Here is an 18,313-nt window from a genome sequence, read left to right as displayed (position 1 = left end):
TCCAACAACCTATCCACAACGTTACATGTGGACTGACTATATTTCTAGCTAAATGATTTCCAGCTAATATAGCAGTAATCATCTATTTGGATACAAGAAAATGTGAAAGAAGAGGTGTCCTGTTTTGGTAACATCGTGGGTCTCTTCCCTTGGTATAATCTGGTGGAGAATTTTTCAGGTGTTCTACATGCATAATAAACTTCTCTTATTTGCATGTAATTTGGGCCATTAAGGTTACAATGGTAAACTTTTCTGTTGCATACTGATACTAAATGAAAATGTTTTCTTGTGCTCACATATCCCCTTGCTTAATTTTTGCTTTTTGTTTGTTTGTTTTTATTTTTTCCTTTATAGAGATAAAGATTACCATTTAAGGACCTACAAATCTGTGGTCATGGCCAACAAACTGATAGACTGGTTAATTGCACAGGTAAATAGATAAATAGAAGTTGCTGAGTTTCACTTGCTGCTGCTTTAAACTTTGAGTATGTGAATTAGGACCTTTACTCTTTTTCATCTGTAGCAGGCATTTAAAAAAAGAAGTACATACAGCTAATAGGAAGCAGAATTAGGATTTGAACCTAGATGATCTGATTTTAGAGTCCTCAAACTTCACTTTTACGTTATCCTGTGTCTCAAAAGGAAAATGTTCCTATTTTTAAAATACCAGATGAGATCCATCAAAAAACACTAATTTGAGAATCCAAAGAATAGCTGTGCTCATTTACTAAATTTTTTTGTTTTTTACACTTTGTTTTAAAGTATCTGTTTATTAATGCTAGCAAGTTATTCTAATCTCCTTGTGCCTTTTTCCCTTTTAGAAAATAATTGTGTTTTAATAATGAGCTTTAATGTCTGCCTGTGTCCATTTTAAAAAAGAAAGGAATTTATTGTTACTGTTGGCCTGCTTCTCAGGATTTAGATGCTGACTGCTAGAATTGAGAAAATGTCATTTGCTTATAAGTAAAACAAATTAGGGCATCCAGTCCATCATAACAGACATTCAACTATAAATTATTCAAATATTCAAAAGTTTAAATATTGGTATTCAAATATTTAAACGTTTTCTCATACTAGATCAACTAGTAAATGATAAAATATGTTTCACTGATTAAAGAAAAGATGAAGAAAACTGATACCCAGTTTAACTGGACTTACTATTTTGGGGGAGGGGATATTGCTTGGTTGAAATGCAAGTCATTACGTTTAGCTATGTGAGTCCATTTCATACACACCTTTATTTTTTCTTAAGGGGTGGCTTGCTTTCTTTGTTTCAAGTAGATAATATTTGATAGTTTGTCATAAAATGTTTATTTTTTGTTTCAGTTATTAATACTTAATCCACATTTGGTTCATCTGTACACATATATTTTGATAATTTAGTTAATATTTAGGCTGTTCAAGAACACCTATTTTTATATTTCATAGCACTTACATTTATTACATTTAGAAGTTCAGATTTTAGATGAAACTAAGCAATTACCTTTAGATAAAACATCAATTCATATTTTCAGTGGCTTTTCTAGCTAAGCCTTTCATAACACTGTGGTCAATGTGTGTCATTCGAATTGGTTTCTATATTCATTATTGGAGTTGGACTTTCACATAGAAATTATACAGCTCTAGAATTCATGTGAACTTGTATGATGTGTTGATTATGTGAGAAACTTAAAGAAAATTTATTTGAAGCAAAAACTGATGCTGAGTAAACCTTTAAAGTTCTAGCTCAGGAAATCAGGTATCAACCTTTTTTTTTTGGCACTTTTGCTTTCCAAGGATTAACATTAGAAGACTATATTAAGGTGCTCAAAAACGACCAAGTTGCCTTTTTTTTTTTTTTTTTTTTTTGGACGAGTCTCACTTTGTTGCCTGGGCTGGAGTGCAGTGGCTCAATCTCGGCTCACTGCAAATTTTGCCTCTGGGGTTCAAGCAATTCTCTTGCCTCAGCTTCTCAAGTAGCTGGGATTACAGGTGCGCACCACTACACCTGGCTAATTTTTGTATTTTCAGTAGAGACAGGGTTTCACTGTGTTGGCCAGGCGGCTCAAACTCCTGACCTCAAGTGATCCACCTGCCTCAGCCTCCCAAGGGCTCGGATTACAGGCGTGAGCTACCACGCCCAGCCACAATTGTTTTTCTGCAGTTTTTCTTCGTGGTTTATTATGACAATGTCCGCAGAAGTTGTACATAATAGAAATTGCACTGGCTGGGACTCACAACCTAGTGTCTGATGCCAGCTCTGCTAGTAACTAGTTATATAAACTTAGACAAGTCACTCAATCTCTATAGATTTTAGTTTTTACAACTGTTTACTGCTTACTGCAATAGCTGTACATGCCGTCTCTTTTCTATCACTGAAACTTTATGATTCTAATATTGTAAAACATCCTAATGTAAGTATCAACATAATCAACTCTGATTGCTTAACTTCCGATTAGGACCACATAGGCTGCCTTGGAAAAGGCAGAATAGTAATGGAAGGATAAGAGAACAACAAGTTGAAGTTCTTAATCTAACATGAAGAAGAGGTTTTTGTTTGTTTGTTTGTTTGTTTTTTGTTTTTAAAGTAAGGGTCTCTTTCTACCAAGACTCTGAAATGATAATACTGAATGTCCAGTATGGACTGAGACACTGAATTGATTTGGACGGTTTTAGAACACAGAGTAAAAAAACTGGCTCTACTATGATTGGAGTATATTCTAGAGCCTATAGTTTTTCTCTTATTCTGCAATATATTGTGCGATGTCATCTGGGGAAACAAAATGAGTGTTGTGTTCTTCTGAATACATTTTTCATTCACTGTTGTTGTGCTGCTTCTATTATAGTATAATGGTTTGTAATAAAATACCCTATTTCAAAAAGTGAAATTCTTATTGGGCATGTGCAGTAATATACCTTTAAAACATCATTCAATTCCTGTACATTGTGATTTGGGCATGGATCACTCATAGTTCATAATTAAATAATGCCTTGCTTCTTCATGTCCATGCGGTCTTACTATGCTTTTTCTAAATGCTCACCGGGTGCATATGGCACAAGTAGGATTTTAAAAAAGCATAGGAAACCCAGAACACGTTAGGCTATGTTTTTTACACCATTATGTTCAATAATATTAGTCTGGCCAGTGTTTCATTTGAATAATTAATCAAATAAAGCAATCAAATGTCAGTGATTATTAAACAAGCTTTCCTTGTAAGCTTGATGTTCAAGCAAGTGCTTTGATGATAGAATACACAAACAAAGCAGGAAGCAGTCATGATTTCTGCCTTGCAGTGATGTTGGTCAATTGGGCTAATTTTCATGTACCCTCTAAGGCTCTGCTGCAGCGTCATCTCCCCCAAGAAGCCTTGTCAGATCCTCTAGCCTAGGCTCAGGGTCATCTTCTGTGGTCCCAGATCCCCAGGTATATCTGCCTCATTGGGAATATGGATTAAATTGATTATTAGTAAAGTACTTACCTTTTAATGACCAAATCCTACCCTAGATTTGAATTACCTCAGAGCAGGGAATTATTTTGTGCTTGAGTGGTTTAATATATTTTTTTTCTATCACTTGGCACAATATGTAGAAAAAATAAGTATCTTTTGAATGAATGCATAAAAATTACAAAACAGCTCAATTTTTGAAGAGGGCCAGATGCAGAGTCTGAAGTTACAGATTATGTGTTTTGGTAGTTCTTAGGAGGATTAGTGAGGGTTGGATTTGTCACAGCATGAGGTAGGACTCTTATTTTGCTCCTTTATAGACAGGTAGAATGTGAGTGAGTGGAGGGTAAAGAGAAGGGCATTGCAGCTACGAACAATTACATGAGTGAAAGCAGGAGAAGAATGAGCACAGACTTCAGGTAACAGCAGGGAGGCCAAGTTGCCTACAGCAAGAGATATGATATTGAGCTTTGGAGAGTGAAGCTGGAGAGATAGCCTAAAACCAAGATATGGAAAGTTTTAAAAGACCAACAGAGAATTTCAATACATTATGATTCTAAAAGAACAGTCTGTTTAAAGTTTTGGAACCGAGTTTTTGTGTAAGAAAGTTTAATTCTGGCCAGGCACAGTGGTTCACGCCTGTAATCCCAGCACTTTGGGAGGCCGAGGCGGGTGGATCACCTGAGGTTAGGAGTTCGAGACCAGCCTGGCCAACATGTTGAAAGCCCGTCTCTACTAAAAATACAAAAATTAGCCGGGTGTGGTGGCATGCGCCTGCAACCTCAGCTAGTCGAGAGGCTGAGGTGGGAGAATCGCTTGAACTGGGGAGGCGGATGTTGCAGTGAGCTGAGATCAAGCCACTGCATTCCAGCCTGAGCGACAGAGTGAGACTCCATCTTAAAAAAAAAAAATAGTTTAATTGTTAGAAAGAGTCCAGAAAAAATTATGGTAATTTAGAAGGGAGAAGAAGAAACACCATATGAAGGTATAGACAGTAGAAATGGAATAGAAGCCAGAGAGGAGAGAGTAGATTTGGTAACATACCTAAGTGCTAAAAGATAGGACTGGGGAAAAATGAGATAATATGTGAGAAAAAAGCTGCTTAAACTGTAACAATACAACTCTAAGGTCACACACACACAGACACACACACACACACACACACATGCATGTTCATATACATGGATCCATACTTAAAGGAATAAAATAGTTGTTTTCTAAATAAAAACCGAAAGAAAAAGGTTGCTTTGGGCTATTTTGTTGGATTCAGTAAAATGATCTAATTTTTTTTGGCAAAATAATGAAAGAGAAGCTTGTATTTGCTAGCTCAGCCAAACGATTTACTCGTAAGGTCTTACAGGTCATCGTAGATTAATAGGTTTCTTCAAGGGTCCTCACAGGGCAAGACCATTTGGTGGAAGGCAATAGTTAGTGACTGAGGTCATACATAATGATTGTTTAATTAGAGTGTTGTCAATTTACAGGATATTTCCCTGTTGCATAATTGGAATATAAAATCTAAGAAATCTAATCTAAGAAATAACAGGCATCATTTATGGTAGCAATAAATTTTTGTTACTTACATAGTTTTGTGTATAATAAAGTATATTTGTTTCTCAAGAAATATTAAATGTTTTTTTTACTTAATGCCAAAAGAAAATGTTTTCATAATCAACTGAATGTTTTATAACAATTAGATGCATTTTGTCTTATAAAGCAATGCATGCTTTATAAGCGAAGCTTTGTCTGAATTTGGTGCTGGGAATGTTAAATGGAACAAAGCTGCCACAAAGCCTTTAGTTGCCTATTAACTCCCACAGTGCTTTTTCGGTTAACAGGGAGATTGCCGCACCAGAGAAGAGGCAATGATATTTGGCGTTGGACTCTGTGACAATGGATTTATGCACCATGGTAGGAGTTTTTTACCCTGGGAGCTTACAGATGTATTTCATCACGTTGGTTCTTAGGATACTGCAACACCCAGTGCTGCAGTGAGGTCGTTTAGAGATGAGCCAGCAAGACTGTCTGGGTCTTGCTGTGGGTTCAGGTTGGGTCACCACAACTGCATTCAGTTTTACTGCTGGTGCCATTCCTATGTCTCATTGCTGTTACCTACCAATTGCCATGACTACTACCCTATTTTTCTAGCCTATGCTGATTCTAGAAGAGCAATGGCTTGAGCTAGAAGTTTTTCTGTTTTGTTTTGTTTTTAAGCTCATAAACCTCTTTGAGACTATTTCAGATCGGACTTACGGTTTTATTTTGAATGCCAGTATATATTAGAATGATTGAATGACAGCATATGTGGTTGACTATTTACTGTTATTTTTAAGAAAAATGTTTTTAAAATTACCTCAGAGAACAAAATTATAGATCTCTAGGAAAAAAATCATTTTTGATCATGAAATGTTAATATTTTTTCTTGTTTGATGATTTCAAGTAAGTCACCACAAAACCTCTTTCTACTGTGCCCTGGGATGACTTCAAGTAAGTTATCAAACAAGAATTTTTAAATAAAGTTCTTAGATTTATCAGGGTAATGAGAGTAAGCTTTTCCTCTTTGTAACATCATATAGAATCCATAAACCCAAACAGGCATCTCTCTGTTTTTATTTATTTATTTTTTGAGACAGGGTCTCACTGTGTCACCCAGGCTAGAGTGCAGTGGCATGATCTCAGCTCACCACAACCTTTGCCTCATGGGTTGAAGCGATTCTCCCACCTCAGCCTCCGGAGTAGCTGGGACTACAGGTGCATGCCACCACGTCTAACTAATTTTTGCTTTTCTTGGTAGAGATGGAGTTTCACCAAGCCAGGCTGGTCTCGAACTCCTGACCTCAAGTAATTTGCCTGCCCCAGCCTCCCAAAGTGCTGGGATTATAGGCGTGAGCCGCTATGCCTGGCCTCTTTTTAATTATTAATATAATATGCTTATAGACATATATTTGATAGCACTTATACCTATTTGTCAGTTACTTTCAGAATATCTTTACATTTTTTTATGAAGAAGGAAGTACAGCAAAGGTTACAGTGATTTTGAGAAGATCCTTGGTTATCATTTTTTTGGGGGAAATTCCATCCTGTTTCCCTATCTCCAGATCACTCTGTGAGTTGTCGTGGAGAAATATTGGTCCTTGAAGAACAAACTATGAATGGAAGAAATTACATCATGTTAGGGGATTAAACTTGTAATATCAAGCTGAAAACCTGCAAAAGTTTCAATTTTTTTTCTTTAAAGTAAAGCACCAACACACAGTAATTTTATCTAAGCATTTATTATAAAATGTTGAGTTACATCAAAAGTTTTTCATACAAAAGTCTGACAGTAAAGCATGAACAGTGTGGCTCATGCCTGGCTTTATTGTGATGCCCTATCATGCTCCTTTTAAAAGTCAATTTGGTGGAGGGAAACAGCTGTAGCAGAAACATTGTGTGAGCTTTGGGAAACTGCTTAGATCATTAAGTCGATCTAAAATAGGTTCTGAGCTAGGTGCAGTGGCTCACGCCTGTAATCCCAGCACTTCGAGAGGCCAAGGTGGGAGGTATTCCTTGAGCCTAGGAGTTCGAGACCAGCCTGGACAACATAGCAAGATCCCATCTCTACAAATATTTAAAATAGTAACAATAAAATAGATTCTCACTTCTGTTGCTAATTATGGCTTCCGTTGTTTTTTAAATTTGTGGTTGATAGTTTCATTTGTTAACTCATGTTGCCATCCAATCTTTCAACCAAAGATCAATAAAGCCATTCATCCAGTCAACAATTATTTGTTGGAACTCTGTAAAAACAATGAAACCAAATAGCTATCCCTTTTGACTGCTTACTATATGCCAAGTTATTTATATTTATTACCTCATTTTGGTTTTATGCAACAATATGTAGAAGGTTTTATTGCCCCCACTTTACAGATGAGGAAACTGAAACTCAGAGGGATTAAGTAACTTTCTTATCTCACTTCCAGTCCTGGAATTTAAACTCAGGCCTGTCTCATCACAAAACCTAACTTTTCTGCTGTGCCCTGGGATCACTTTCTTTTAGTCTCTGGCTTAATGAATCAACCTTCAAGGTATTAAGGACAGATAAATAAGAAATAGAGAACTTTTTTTTTGTAAAGTATTTTGACAGCTGTCAGGATCTCACTGAATACAAATTCTTCATATCAGTATTTAGCCTTATTTTTTAAAATACTAACAAAACATAAACTTTATTTCATCAGTGCATTCCAAGAATCTTAGGGGATTTGGGGGAAAATACTAATGTTCAGATAAGGGGGGAAAAACAGACCTTTCTAGAAATAAGGTTATTTGAGAATATTGCTTTTAAACAGAAAGGAAACAGGAATTCGTGGAAACTAAAATCACATTTCACCCAGAAGGCATATTTCTGGCTTGAAGTTTTGGAACAAAAGTGGACACAGTGGGAGTTGTTCACACACAGAGGCAACACTTAACCCATTTGAATTTTCCCATAATTGTGTGGGAAATTAAAAACACGCTTAAAGTGTTTACTGCAAATTGAAAACACCATAAATTTCTATGTTTTGGAGGCATGCATTTTTGGATTCATTATAATCTTTTATTTAAATTTGGATTTTAATCTGGAAAGCGAAGGACTTGGTTAAATTTTAAAAAGTTAGCCTCAGAAGAAATACTATTTGTTTTAAAAAATTCAAAATCCTGTAGGTAAAAGTAATTGAAAGGAGACATTGGCTCGAAATTATAGAAAGAAAGAGAAAAAAAAAACAAAACCCGGGGCTACTTGTGAATATAACCAGTCCTAGGAGTATAAAGTTGAGGTTATGGGTACAGGTATTAATTTATAAATGCCACTGCTGTTGAAAATGAGTTCGATTTTTGAATTAGCTGAAATAATTTGAATCTGTCTTTTTCTGTAGTCCTTGAAAAAAGCGAATTCAAAGATGAACCCCTACTTTTCCGTTTTTTTTCGGATGAGGAAATGGAAGGATCAAATATGAAACATCGACTTATGAAACATGACTTAAAAGTTGTGGAAAATGTCATAGCTAAGTCATTATTGGTAAGTTTATTGATATGTTATATAAGTTTTCTTCTTGATTAGACACTAGCAGAAGACTGTGTTAAACATGTTTTTTTTCTTTTTTTCTTTCTTTTTTTATTAATTTTTTTTGCACACAAAACAATAAACATTTTCTAAAAATACATACAAGCAAAAAGATGCATATCAAACATATTAGGAAGGTTGCACATGGGAAGACGGGGAATAGAAATGGGGGGTGGGAATTAAAGAAAATAAATGAGAGAGGGACTTTGTATGGATCAATGATAATAACTGAATCCTCTATTTGACAAAGAAGAAGGAGCAGGAAGAGGAAGAAAAAGAAAGTGGGATAAAGGATCAGAAAGGGAGGAAAATAGAAAAAATTAGAGTATGACTCCAAGGTAGACCTGTTTCGTTGTCGCTGGATTGGTTGGTTGGTTTGTCTGTTGTATTTTTCATGTTTCGCCATGTTGGCCAGGCTGGTCTTGAACTCCTAGCCTCAAGTGATCAACCCGCCTCGGCCTCCCAGAGTGCTGGGACTACAGGCATGAGCCACCACATCCAGCCCCCACATTGCGTCTGGCCTCTGTGGTAGACCTCCCAGACGGGGCGGCCGGGCAGAGGCGCTCCTCACATCCCAGACGGGGCGGCCGGGCAGAGGCGCTCCTCACTTCCCAGACGGGGCGGCCGGGCAGAGGCGCTCCTCACTTCCCAGACGGGGCGGCCGGGCAGAGGCGCTCCTCACTTCCCAGACGGGGGGGGGCGGGGCCGGGGGGGGGGCAGAGGCGCTCCTCACTTCCCAGACGGGGCGGCCGGGCAGAGGCGCTCCTCACTTCCCAGACGGGGCGGCCGGGCAGAGGCGCTCCTCACTCCCCCCCAGGCCTCCTCCTCCCAGACGGGGCGGCCGGGCAGAGGCGCTCCTCCAGCGGGGCGGCCGGGCAGAGGCGCTCCTCACTTCCCAGACGGGGCGGCCGGGCAGAGGCGCTCCTCACTTCTTCCCAGACGGTGTTAAACATGTTTGACAGTGATGCACATTACTTCGTTCTGTTTGACTTGTAATTTTTTTTCATAGTTGCTTTATCAATAATGTTAATATTTTGCATTTCAGATTAAATCCAATGAAGGCAGCTATGGCTTTGGGCTAGAAGACAAAAATAAAGTTCCAATAATAAAGTTGGTAGAAAAGGGATCTAATGCTGAGGTAATGTAAATTAGCATTTTAATTTAACTTTGTTGTCATGACATAAAAATAGAGAAATTCTAAACAAACTGAAATCTGCCTTTAAAGATAATCAGCCTTGAAATTATCTTTATCGAACATAATGTCTCCGGTTAATCTTACTCACAAGTTCTACTGAATACCTTTAGGATTAGCAGCAGCTGAGTCCTGTCTGGCCACTCAGGGATAATAGGGGCCAGGAGGTGGTGGGTATTCTATAGCAGCCATCCCCAACCTTCTTGGTACCAGGGACTGGTTTTGTGGAAGACAATTTTTCCATGGGCGGAGGGTGGGGGACGGCTTTGGGATGAAACTGTACCACCTCAGATCATCAGGCGTTAAGAGTGTCATAAGGAGGGGTCAACATAGATCCCCCCGCATGCGCAGTTCACAGTAGGGTTCGCGCTTCTATGAGAATCTAATGCCACCGCTGCTCTGACAGGACGTGGAGCTCAGGGTTTGTGCTCACTCGCCCGCCGCTCACCTCCTGCTGTGCGTCTGGTTCCTGTCAGGCCTTGGACCCATACTGGTCCACAGCCTGATGGTTGTGGACCCCTGTTCTAGAGCTCTTCAACTGTGAACTTCTTGACCTGCTGGGAGGCCAAGTGGCTCATTCTTTGTCCCTGGAGCTTCACTAATCACAGACTCCAACCTGGAGCCCCATGGAGACTGCATAGGGTAGCACGTATTATGCATGGCAGATGGTTCTTCCTTTCTGTCAAGAGCCGTGTCTTCTGTTTTCCCATCACCGTTGAGTCTTTTATATGACTTTTATCACTAAAGGACATGCTTTGACTATTTTCTCATTGGATTAATGCTCCTGATGTTCTCTCACTTCATCAGCCTTTTTTTTTTTTTTTTTTTACGAGACAAAGTCTACCTCTTTTGCCCAGGCTAGAGTGTAGTGGCGTGATCTTGGCTCACTGCAACCTCTGCCTTCTGGGTTCAAGTGATTCTCCTGCCTCAGCCTCCAAAGTAGCTAGGATTACAGGCCCGTGCCACCAGGCCCAGCTGATTTTTTTTTTTTTTTTTTTAAATAGAGACGGGTTTTACCATGTTGGCCAGGCTGGTCTCGAACTCCTGACCTCAAGTGATCCGCCCACCTCAGCCTCCCAAAGTTCTGGGATTACAGGCATGAGCCACTGCACCCAGTGACTTCACCAGCCTTTTAAACAAAAAATCTCCTGATCATACATTCATTCATTCATTCATTCAGAAGTATTTATTTAGTGCCCGTTACATACTCGGCAGTGTTCTATGCTCCGGGAATACAGCAACAAACAAGACACAAAATCCCCCACCCTCATAGACCCTACTTTTCAGTGCTATAGCCCAAATATATCTAGTTTAAAGTATCCTCACCTTGGTGCCCCTGGTTGGAAGATACTTAATCCTCAAGCAAACTTCTCAATATTCAGATCTTTAATGAATGTGAAAATTAACAAAGTATGATGTTTACCTTTGAATCTGTTTAAGTTAGTGGTAAACTGTCACCCATCCTCCTCTCTGGTAATGCCTAAGGTCTCTGTTTTATCAAAACACAGGTTCACGTAAGACAAAGCTTTCTGTACAGCACACTAATTTCAAACAAAATAACTCTGATCAACATAGGCACTGTTAGTGGACCTGGCCAACGAATGACCATTTTTAGTAATTGTCTATGAGAAGGAAATAGTTTCTCCCAGGCATTTTCAGAGGATGTTCTTAGAGCACAGCTGCATCTGACTGTGCCACTAATAAAATGCCCTCTCTCAGGCTTACATCATTTAGCTGACAACCAAAACAGCGGTAGTTTACAGGCAGTAAGGCTGGTTGAGAAGTGCATGCTGGTTGGCGTGGAGGGATAATATCTTCCTTGTCCTCTTTTCAGCAGCTTGCACTGTTGACAACTCTATGCCGGTTGCAGCTCTCTTCTTTGGATTCCAGGCTCCCTCTCTCTCCTGCACTGGAGCCGCTTGAGCTATGTCAGGCCAGAGATGCATATTTGGGTGTCACTGATGTAGATACAGAAGTTGACACTTTCTGAGTTAATTGGCTCTAGGTGGAAAAAATTAACCTGGGATTTGATTATAGTTAAAAGGATGAAATAAGCTAAAGAACAGTGAAACAGAAGAGGGGAGTAGGATGTTAAGTCAGGGAGGGAAATGGGGATAATTTTGGTAAAGTTCTATGTTGAAATTTAAAACTAGGCCAAAGGGAATAATAACTATGTTATCCACAGTTCTGCTTTGTGAATTTGTATGAAAACACTGCAGGTGTGTTAAAATGTCAATATCTATAAACTCTGAAACTTTTCATATTCTAATTTTGTGAAAAACTCAAATTTCTTATTAAAATATACTTTGACATATTTTTTGTAATTTCTCTCTTAGATGGCTGGCATGGAAGTCGGGAAAAAGATTTTTGCTATTAATGGTGACCTAGTTTTTATGAGACCTTTCAATGAAGTGGATTGCTTCCTGAAATCTTGTTTAAACAGCAGAAAACCTCTAAGAGTTCTTGTGAGCACAAAGCCAAGAGAGTAAGTTGTATGATTTATGTGTGATTTTTAAAAAGTTATACATAGATAAGTAACACAGAAAAGATAACTAAGTAAATGCTTAGAATTAAGCATCTTATTGCTTGGAACGCTTGAACCTCACCAATATCACTGATACTGGTTTACAGATGATGGGAGAAACTACATCGCTTATGATGCTAAAATACTTGTTACTTGAATCATGTAGTTTTAGTAGAAATAATGCTTTTCTTTTGCTGCCCAAATTTTCCTGATCTGGGTTGAATTGGGTTTTTACTATGAGTGAAGAAAACTAGTAGAACATTTGAGAATAAAGAACTGTTGTTTCTCCATGTTCGGCTATAAGAATTTCTGGTGCCATCAGATGATTAGATACCATTTATAATTCAACACTCATAAGGGATGCAAAAAAGACTGAAAGATAATCCATGCTTGCAAGTGCTTAGTAATTTGTCCATTTCTTTAAAAAATTCTATTATCTATCTACCTATGATTAGAAAAAAATTTGTTTATTATAGAAAATGTAGAGAATACAAATGTTTCTAAAGGGAGACTTTTTTTCTTACAATATCACCCATAAATAGCCATTGTTATTCCTTTGAAATTAAGTATTAACTAAAGTTTTTAAGGTATTGGTACACATATACACAATCAGGTACTCACAAAATGAGAGCATGCTCTGTATGCTACTTTTTTTTTTTTTTTTGAGACGGAGTCTTACTCTGTCGCCCAGGCTGGAATGCAGTGGCGCTATCTTGGCTTTCTGCAAGCTCCACCTCATGGGTTCACGCCATTCTCCTGCCTCAGCCTCACGAGTAGCTGGGATTACAGGCACCCGCCACAGTGCCCGGCTAATTTTTTGTATTTTTAGTAGAGACGGGGTTTCACCGTGTTAGCCAGGATGGTCTCGATCTCCTGACCTCGTGATCTGCCCGCCTCGGCCTCCCAAAGTGCTGGGATTACAGGCGTGAGCCACCGCACCTGGCTGTGTGCTACTTTTTAATAACATACCATGCATATACCTGCAAGACATGGGCTTTTCTTGTGCCAATCATTAATGGTTTAGTATTTCCTTATCATATTTACCTTGAATTGTTTAACCAATTAATTAATTGAGATCATTTGTACAAACTACTTAGCATAATATATCAAAATTATTGTTTAAATTTTACTTGTATCGTTTGTCAATCATGATAAGCAACTTCATTGGTTTTAAAGCAAATGAAGTTTAGCACTTCAAAAATAAGATTTTTTAAATGTTAACTACCTATTAACATATAAGTATATGCAGTATTCTTCCCTGCCTTAAATAGATTTTAATATGTAAAAATACATATTTGTATGTAATATATTTATATGTTATATATATTCAGGAATAGCTGGATGTACTTCTGCAGTGTTTATCTTAAGAGTCAAAGTGCAGTGCAGTGGGCTGGGTTCTCCCTAATGAGTCTCTTCAAGACAGTGTGAATTCATTAAAGTAGATGCTTTAGCTTCTACCAGTAGTTTACCAAGAGGTCTGAAAGAGTGAGCATGACACTCACTTTTTACTAATGTAGGAAGTCTGGACTAGAGGGCAGGAAAGAAGCACAGCAATGTCTTCCCTCTAAACCTAATTATGGTCTGTTCCTCTCCCTTTATTCAACTCTGTCTAGGAGAAGACTGTCCTGCTTGCCCACCTCCTGACACTTTGAGGGCATTTAAAAGGAAGAAGACAGACTGGAAAGGAATAAGGGGGTAGTGTTCAAAGCAATCATTAGGTCCTCCCTAGGGCCCCCTGATTTAACCCTACAAATACTGATCTACTGATCACAGACATTCCAACAGTTACAGACTTTGAGGTCATCAACTTCAAAACTGAATAAATAGGAGCAAATCCTCAGTCGTAGACTTAGTTGCTAGATGAGCAGAATAGCAATCTGTGTCTTCTGACTCTTCTTAGTGTTCGTTGCACTGTGTCTAGAACTCTAGATTCCGGGTTCAAGCGTCTCTTCCACTACTTGCTAGCTAAGTGTATAACTTCATGTCCTCATCCATAAAATGGGGATAAGAGTACCTGTGCCATGGAACTGCAAAGAATGTTGACTAAAACTAGGTTTGTAAAGAACTTACTGAAGTATCCAGTACATAGTAAGTACCCAGTGATGTTATGTATGATGCTGTTGTGTTCTCATTTTATTATGTTTCATTGCTACTTTATTATATCAAGAGCATATTTTACATTGTATAGCATACTCAGTTTTTTGAAGATGGCATACTCATTTTTAAAAAATTTGTTTGAAATAAATGACTTTTCCTTTATGTCCTTATTCTAATGTATGAGTTCTATAAATCACTGTCATATTTTCTTACAATAGCTTCTTGGAATTTAAGTAGTATCCCATTTTGAGGAAAAGGGAAAAATATGAGAGATAAATGCAAAAGAATTTTCTTTTGATTCTAGCTATATTTCATACTTGATAACATCAAGGGATTTTTCAAAAGACTTTGTAGCAGATAATTTAGTACACTTATTTTCTGTAGGAAATAGAACATCCGTCTTGTATAAACGTAATTCTTTTTTAATAGGGAATATAATGTTCTCACCAGGGAAACATGTTTTTTAAAGATCATTTTACTAAGGGGGTTCCAACATTTGGACCAAAATGCATGTCATGGTGTTTTGTACAATTTGGATTAAGGAAAAAATAATTATCTTAAAGATTAGAGTCAACCTTCCATAGCAATGTTAGAAGGATAGAAAAACCTTGCTCAGTAAGCTTGAGAGACCACTATGAATTACTCAAAATTCAAAAGCAACAATAATTCACCATGGCCTGAAAGTTCTATGTTGTTTCAGCAGAAGTGAACTTTCATTCATAATATATAGAAGCATGAACTGCTTCTGATTTTGTTTCAGGCTCACCAGAATATGTATTCATTCGCTTTTTCTTTCTTTGGTCAGTTATCTTTCATTTTCAAGTGAAACTTTGACAAACACTGATAACTATGTATTATTCAAAGGAAATGAATACAGCCCTGTACACCAAAAACTATTTAATTAAGGACAAAGGATACATTAATTCTGTGACCTTGATCCCACATACATACAGATAACTTCATAGTGTATAACCTAATTTATAATAATACTTTCAAGTTTTCCGAGAGCAGAAAATCTTCATTTCTATCCCTGAATGCCTGCCTAGGTTATATTTGAGATTGCAGTGCCAGCCTCTCTGCCTTAGGCCTAAATGTAGCCTATGGCTTTCTGAAGTGTTTGATCCCTTAGTTTTGCTCCAACTGTCTCCCACAGCGATTTCATAAGCTGCAGATAAGTCTCGCTGTATCTACCTTCAGACTCTGTTTAATATGCCCTTGAAGTGCTGCTGACATTTACTTTATGATTAACTCATCTTTTGGGAAACACTTTTGTTTCTTGGGCATCAAGGGCTATCTATCACAATTTATTGCGTTGTATTCATTTGTTTTTGTTCCCGGCTGCGATATCATACTCGTATTGTTATGATGTTCCCTCGCATCTTGCGCTCTCTGCTTTTCATTGTTGCTGTCTGATTTCTGACTTTCATCTGTGAAGTATCTTATTTATGAGTGCCAAATTGGACACCCCTGACTGGTTTGCCATGACAGCTTGCTCAAGTTTCCCATCTCTTCATAATCTTTTTTCTTTTTTTAATGTAGATTCATTGGAATGATTTCTTCTCTTATTCAGGTTTGCCTTCTGATGTATTATTCTTTTAAACCTTCATTGCATAAATACTAAAGTGAATCATTTTCTTAAAATATTTTGATAACATGTTTGACAGATCTGTTCTTTATAACTAGCTCTTTGTTGTTCTTTGATAAAGCTCCCAATAGGTAGAAATGTATTAACTCTGTATTTCTGTTACATTAATTTTTATAAAGAATTTCATAGGTCCCTCATTTTTTTTCTTTGTAACAGTAAACTAAAGAGAAAAGTTTCTGTTTTATTAAGTACCTGTATAGCTCATAGCACGGTACAGGGCAACTTACCAAGGTTATTTCTTTTTAATTGCCACAGATACCCTGCAAAATAACTTTTAACAATGTTATCTTTCTGTGAAATTTTCTGTGTCAGAATAGTTAAGGAGCTTATCCAAGTTATCCAGCTACAAACTGACTACATGAAGATTCAAGGCTAGGTTTAAGCAGATGTGGTGGCTCACACCTGTAATCCCAGCACTTTGGGAGGCTGAGGCAGGAGGGTCACTTGAGTCCAGTAATTTAAGATGAGCTTGAGCAACGTAGGAGACCCCGTGTTTATGAAAAAAGTAAGGTAAAATAACCAAGCATGGTGTCACCTTGTGCCTCTAGTCCCAGCCACTTGGGAGGCTGAGATGGGAGGATCACTGGGACAGAGAGATTGAGGCTGCAGTGAGCAGTGGTCAAGCCACTACACTCCAATGTTCCTTTTTCAGGCTTTACTGTGTAACGACTGTGCTCAGTTTAGAAACACTGTATTGCATGAGGTTGGGGACCATGTTTGTCTCCAAGGATTTCTAGCCAAACATCTTTCACACTGTAGATCCTCAATATGTATTTATTGAGAGGTGTAAAGGTATACATGATGATTATTTTAACCAGTTGTGATGCTTACGATTCATCGTACCTTATTTTCTGATTGATTTAGGACAGTGAAAATTCCAGATTCGGCTGATGGACTTGGCTTCCAGATCCGAGGATTTGGCCCTTCTGTTGTGCATGCTGTAGGAAGAGGTAGGAAATTCATCTTGCAGGGGAACAGCTTTCCAGCAGGTTTGGGATGTGCCCGACAGAACAGGAATGTGTTTAAAACAGGCAGAATCATGTTGTTATGATTCTCAATTATATTTTCACTGTATTAACTCAATGGTAGCACATTCCAGAAACATTAAAGAAACTAAAAAATTCTAAGCCATATTTATCATTGTTAAAAAATTGATATAAGAATTATGCCTAAATCTCACTTTTCTGCATGTGTTAGTTTATCCAAAGGATATAATAAATTTAAGATATTGTATTTGTATTTTTCTTGATTTCAAATAATTGTATTTCTTTGTCAGTAATCCAAAGTTGTGAGTTTTTAGGTTTAAAGTTGATCTGTGGACTTTATAACCTATTGCTATACACTTCCTTCGGGGACTTTTATAAACCGTGGTTAAATCTCATCATAAGATGCATTTTAAATTAAATAATTTTAGTGACTAAAAAGTTATGTTCACACTTACTCTTTTTTCATTTGATTATTGACATCTCTTGTTATCATATGTATGTTTTAAATTTTAAATTGACACTAGTAATAATTGAAGGTAATAACTGTCAGGTCCCACACTGCTAAACATAGTAAGTAACTTGTGCCTATAGCAAGAAGTGTCACTATTAGCATAAGAAGTCATGTGTTTATCTAACAAGAGACATACATGCTTTTTATAACTAAAGAATGTAAAGTATCTTGATGTGATCACCCGAAAATTTGGCAAGAAAATTTTAAGAGGGCATTTTTATCAGAATCAAATTTATCAAGAATATACTAGCTAGACCTTTATTATATTATAACATTACTTTCATTATTGTATGTATGATAAAAAATCTGATTTCAGAAACCTGTCTTTTCTCTCAGATTTCTGAAACATACAGATGGATAGACAGTTAAAACCTTCCCAATAACTCATTAAATATTGTCAAACTGAAATGGGATATTGAGGCACCAAATATCTTCTGCATTTTCACGAAGCCAAAAAGGAATAATTCACATTAATAGTGCTATAAAATAGCTTAAAGCCTGAGTGAATCAAGCTGTACCTCTTCCCTTATTACAATGTCATTTAAAGAGCAAGGTTCTATCTTTGGAGCTTAGTGATGGGGTTGGCCTATGTCTGGTGTCTGTGCTTTTTGTTTCTGAAGAGTAAAAGACAGAAATGCTCAAGTGCTTTCTCTTTCAGATGTGTATGAAATGGAAAGATATTTAGTTATTTTTTGGAACTATAATTTTGCCACAAGAAAAAGAGATTTCTCGTGTGAGTCACTGCAGTCACGCTTGCCAGCATCCCCAGGCTCCCCTGCCCCCACCCTCAGCTGCATTCTAGCTGCTGCACTTCAGCCTTGGATCAGCCTAACCACGTCTTCTCCCTTTC

At 37.7% G+C, this 18,313-nt stretch overlaps 1 protein-coding gene across 2 annotated transcripts in view; it reads left to right on the top strand.

Moving 5' to 3' along the window:
* The window catches only part of PREX2 (phosphatidylinositol-3,4,5-trisphosphate dependent Rac exchange factor 2), a 280,879-nt gene that overhangs the window by 122,324 nt on the left and 140,242 nt on the right, over nt 1–18,313 (top strand). For both annotated transcript variants that reach the window (XM_003274806.4, XM_003274807.2), the window contains exons 14-19: nt 355–430; nt 5,264–5,336; nt 8,321–8,463; nt 9,554–9,646; nt 12,037–12,185; nt 16,831–16,916. In XM_003274806.4, the coding sequence (XP_003274854.2) occupies nt 355–430; nt 5,264–5,336; nt 8,321–8,463; nt 9,554–9,646; nt 12,037–12,185; nt 16,831–16,916 (620 nt within the window). The remainder of the gene's footprint in view (nt 1–354; nt 431–5,263; nt 5,337–8,320; nt 8,464–9,553; nt 9,647–12,036; nt 12,186–16,830; nt 16,917–18,313) is intronic.

The sequence above is a fragment of the Nomascus leucogenys genome, chromosome 16, assembly GCF_006542625.1.
Source record: "Nomascus leucogenys isolate Asia chromosome 16, Asia_NLE_v1, whole genome shotgun sequence".
NCBI classification, from domain to species: domain Eukaryota; kingdom Metazoa; phylum Chordata; class Mammalia; order Primates; family Hylobatidae; genus Nomascus; species Nomascus leucogenys.
Note: the sequence above shows the minus strand (reverse complement) of the source record. Positions and strands in the feature narration are given on the sequence as shown.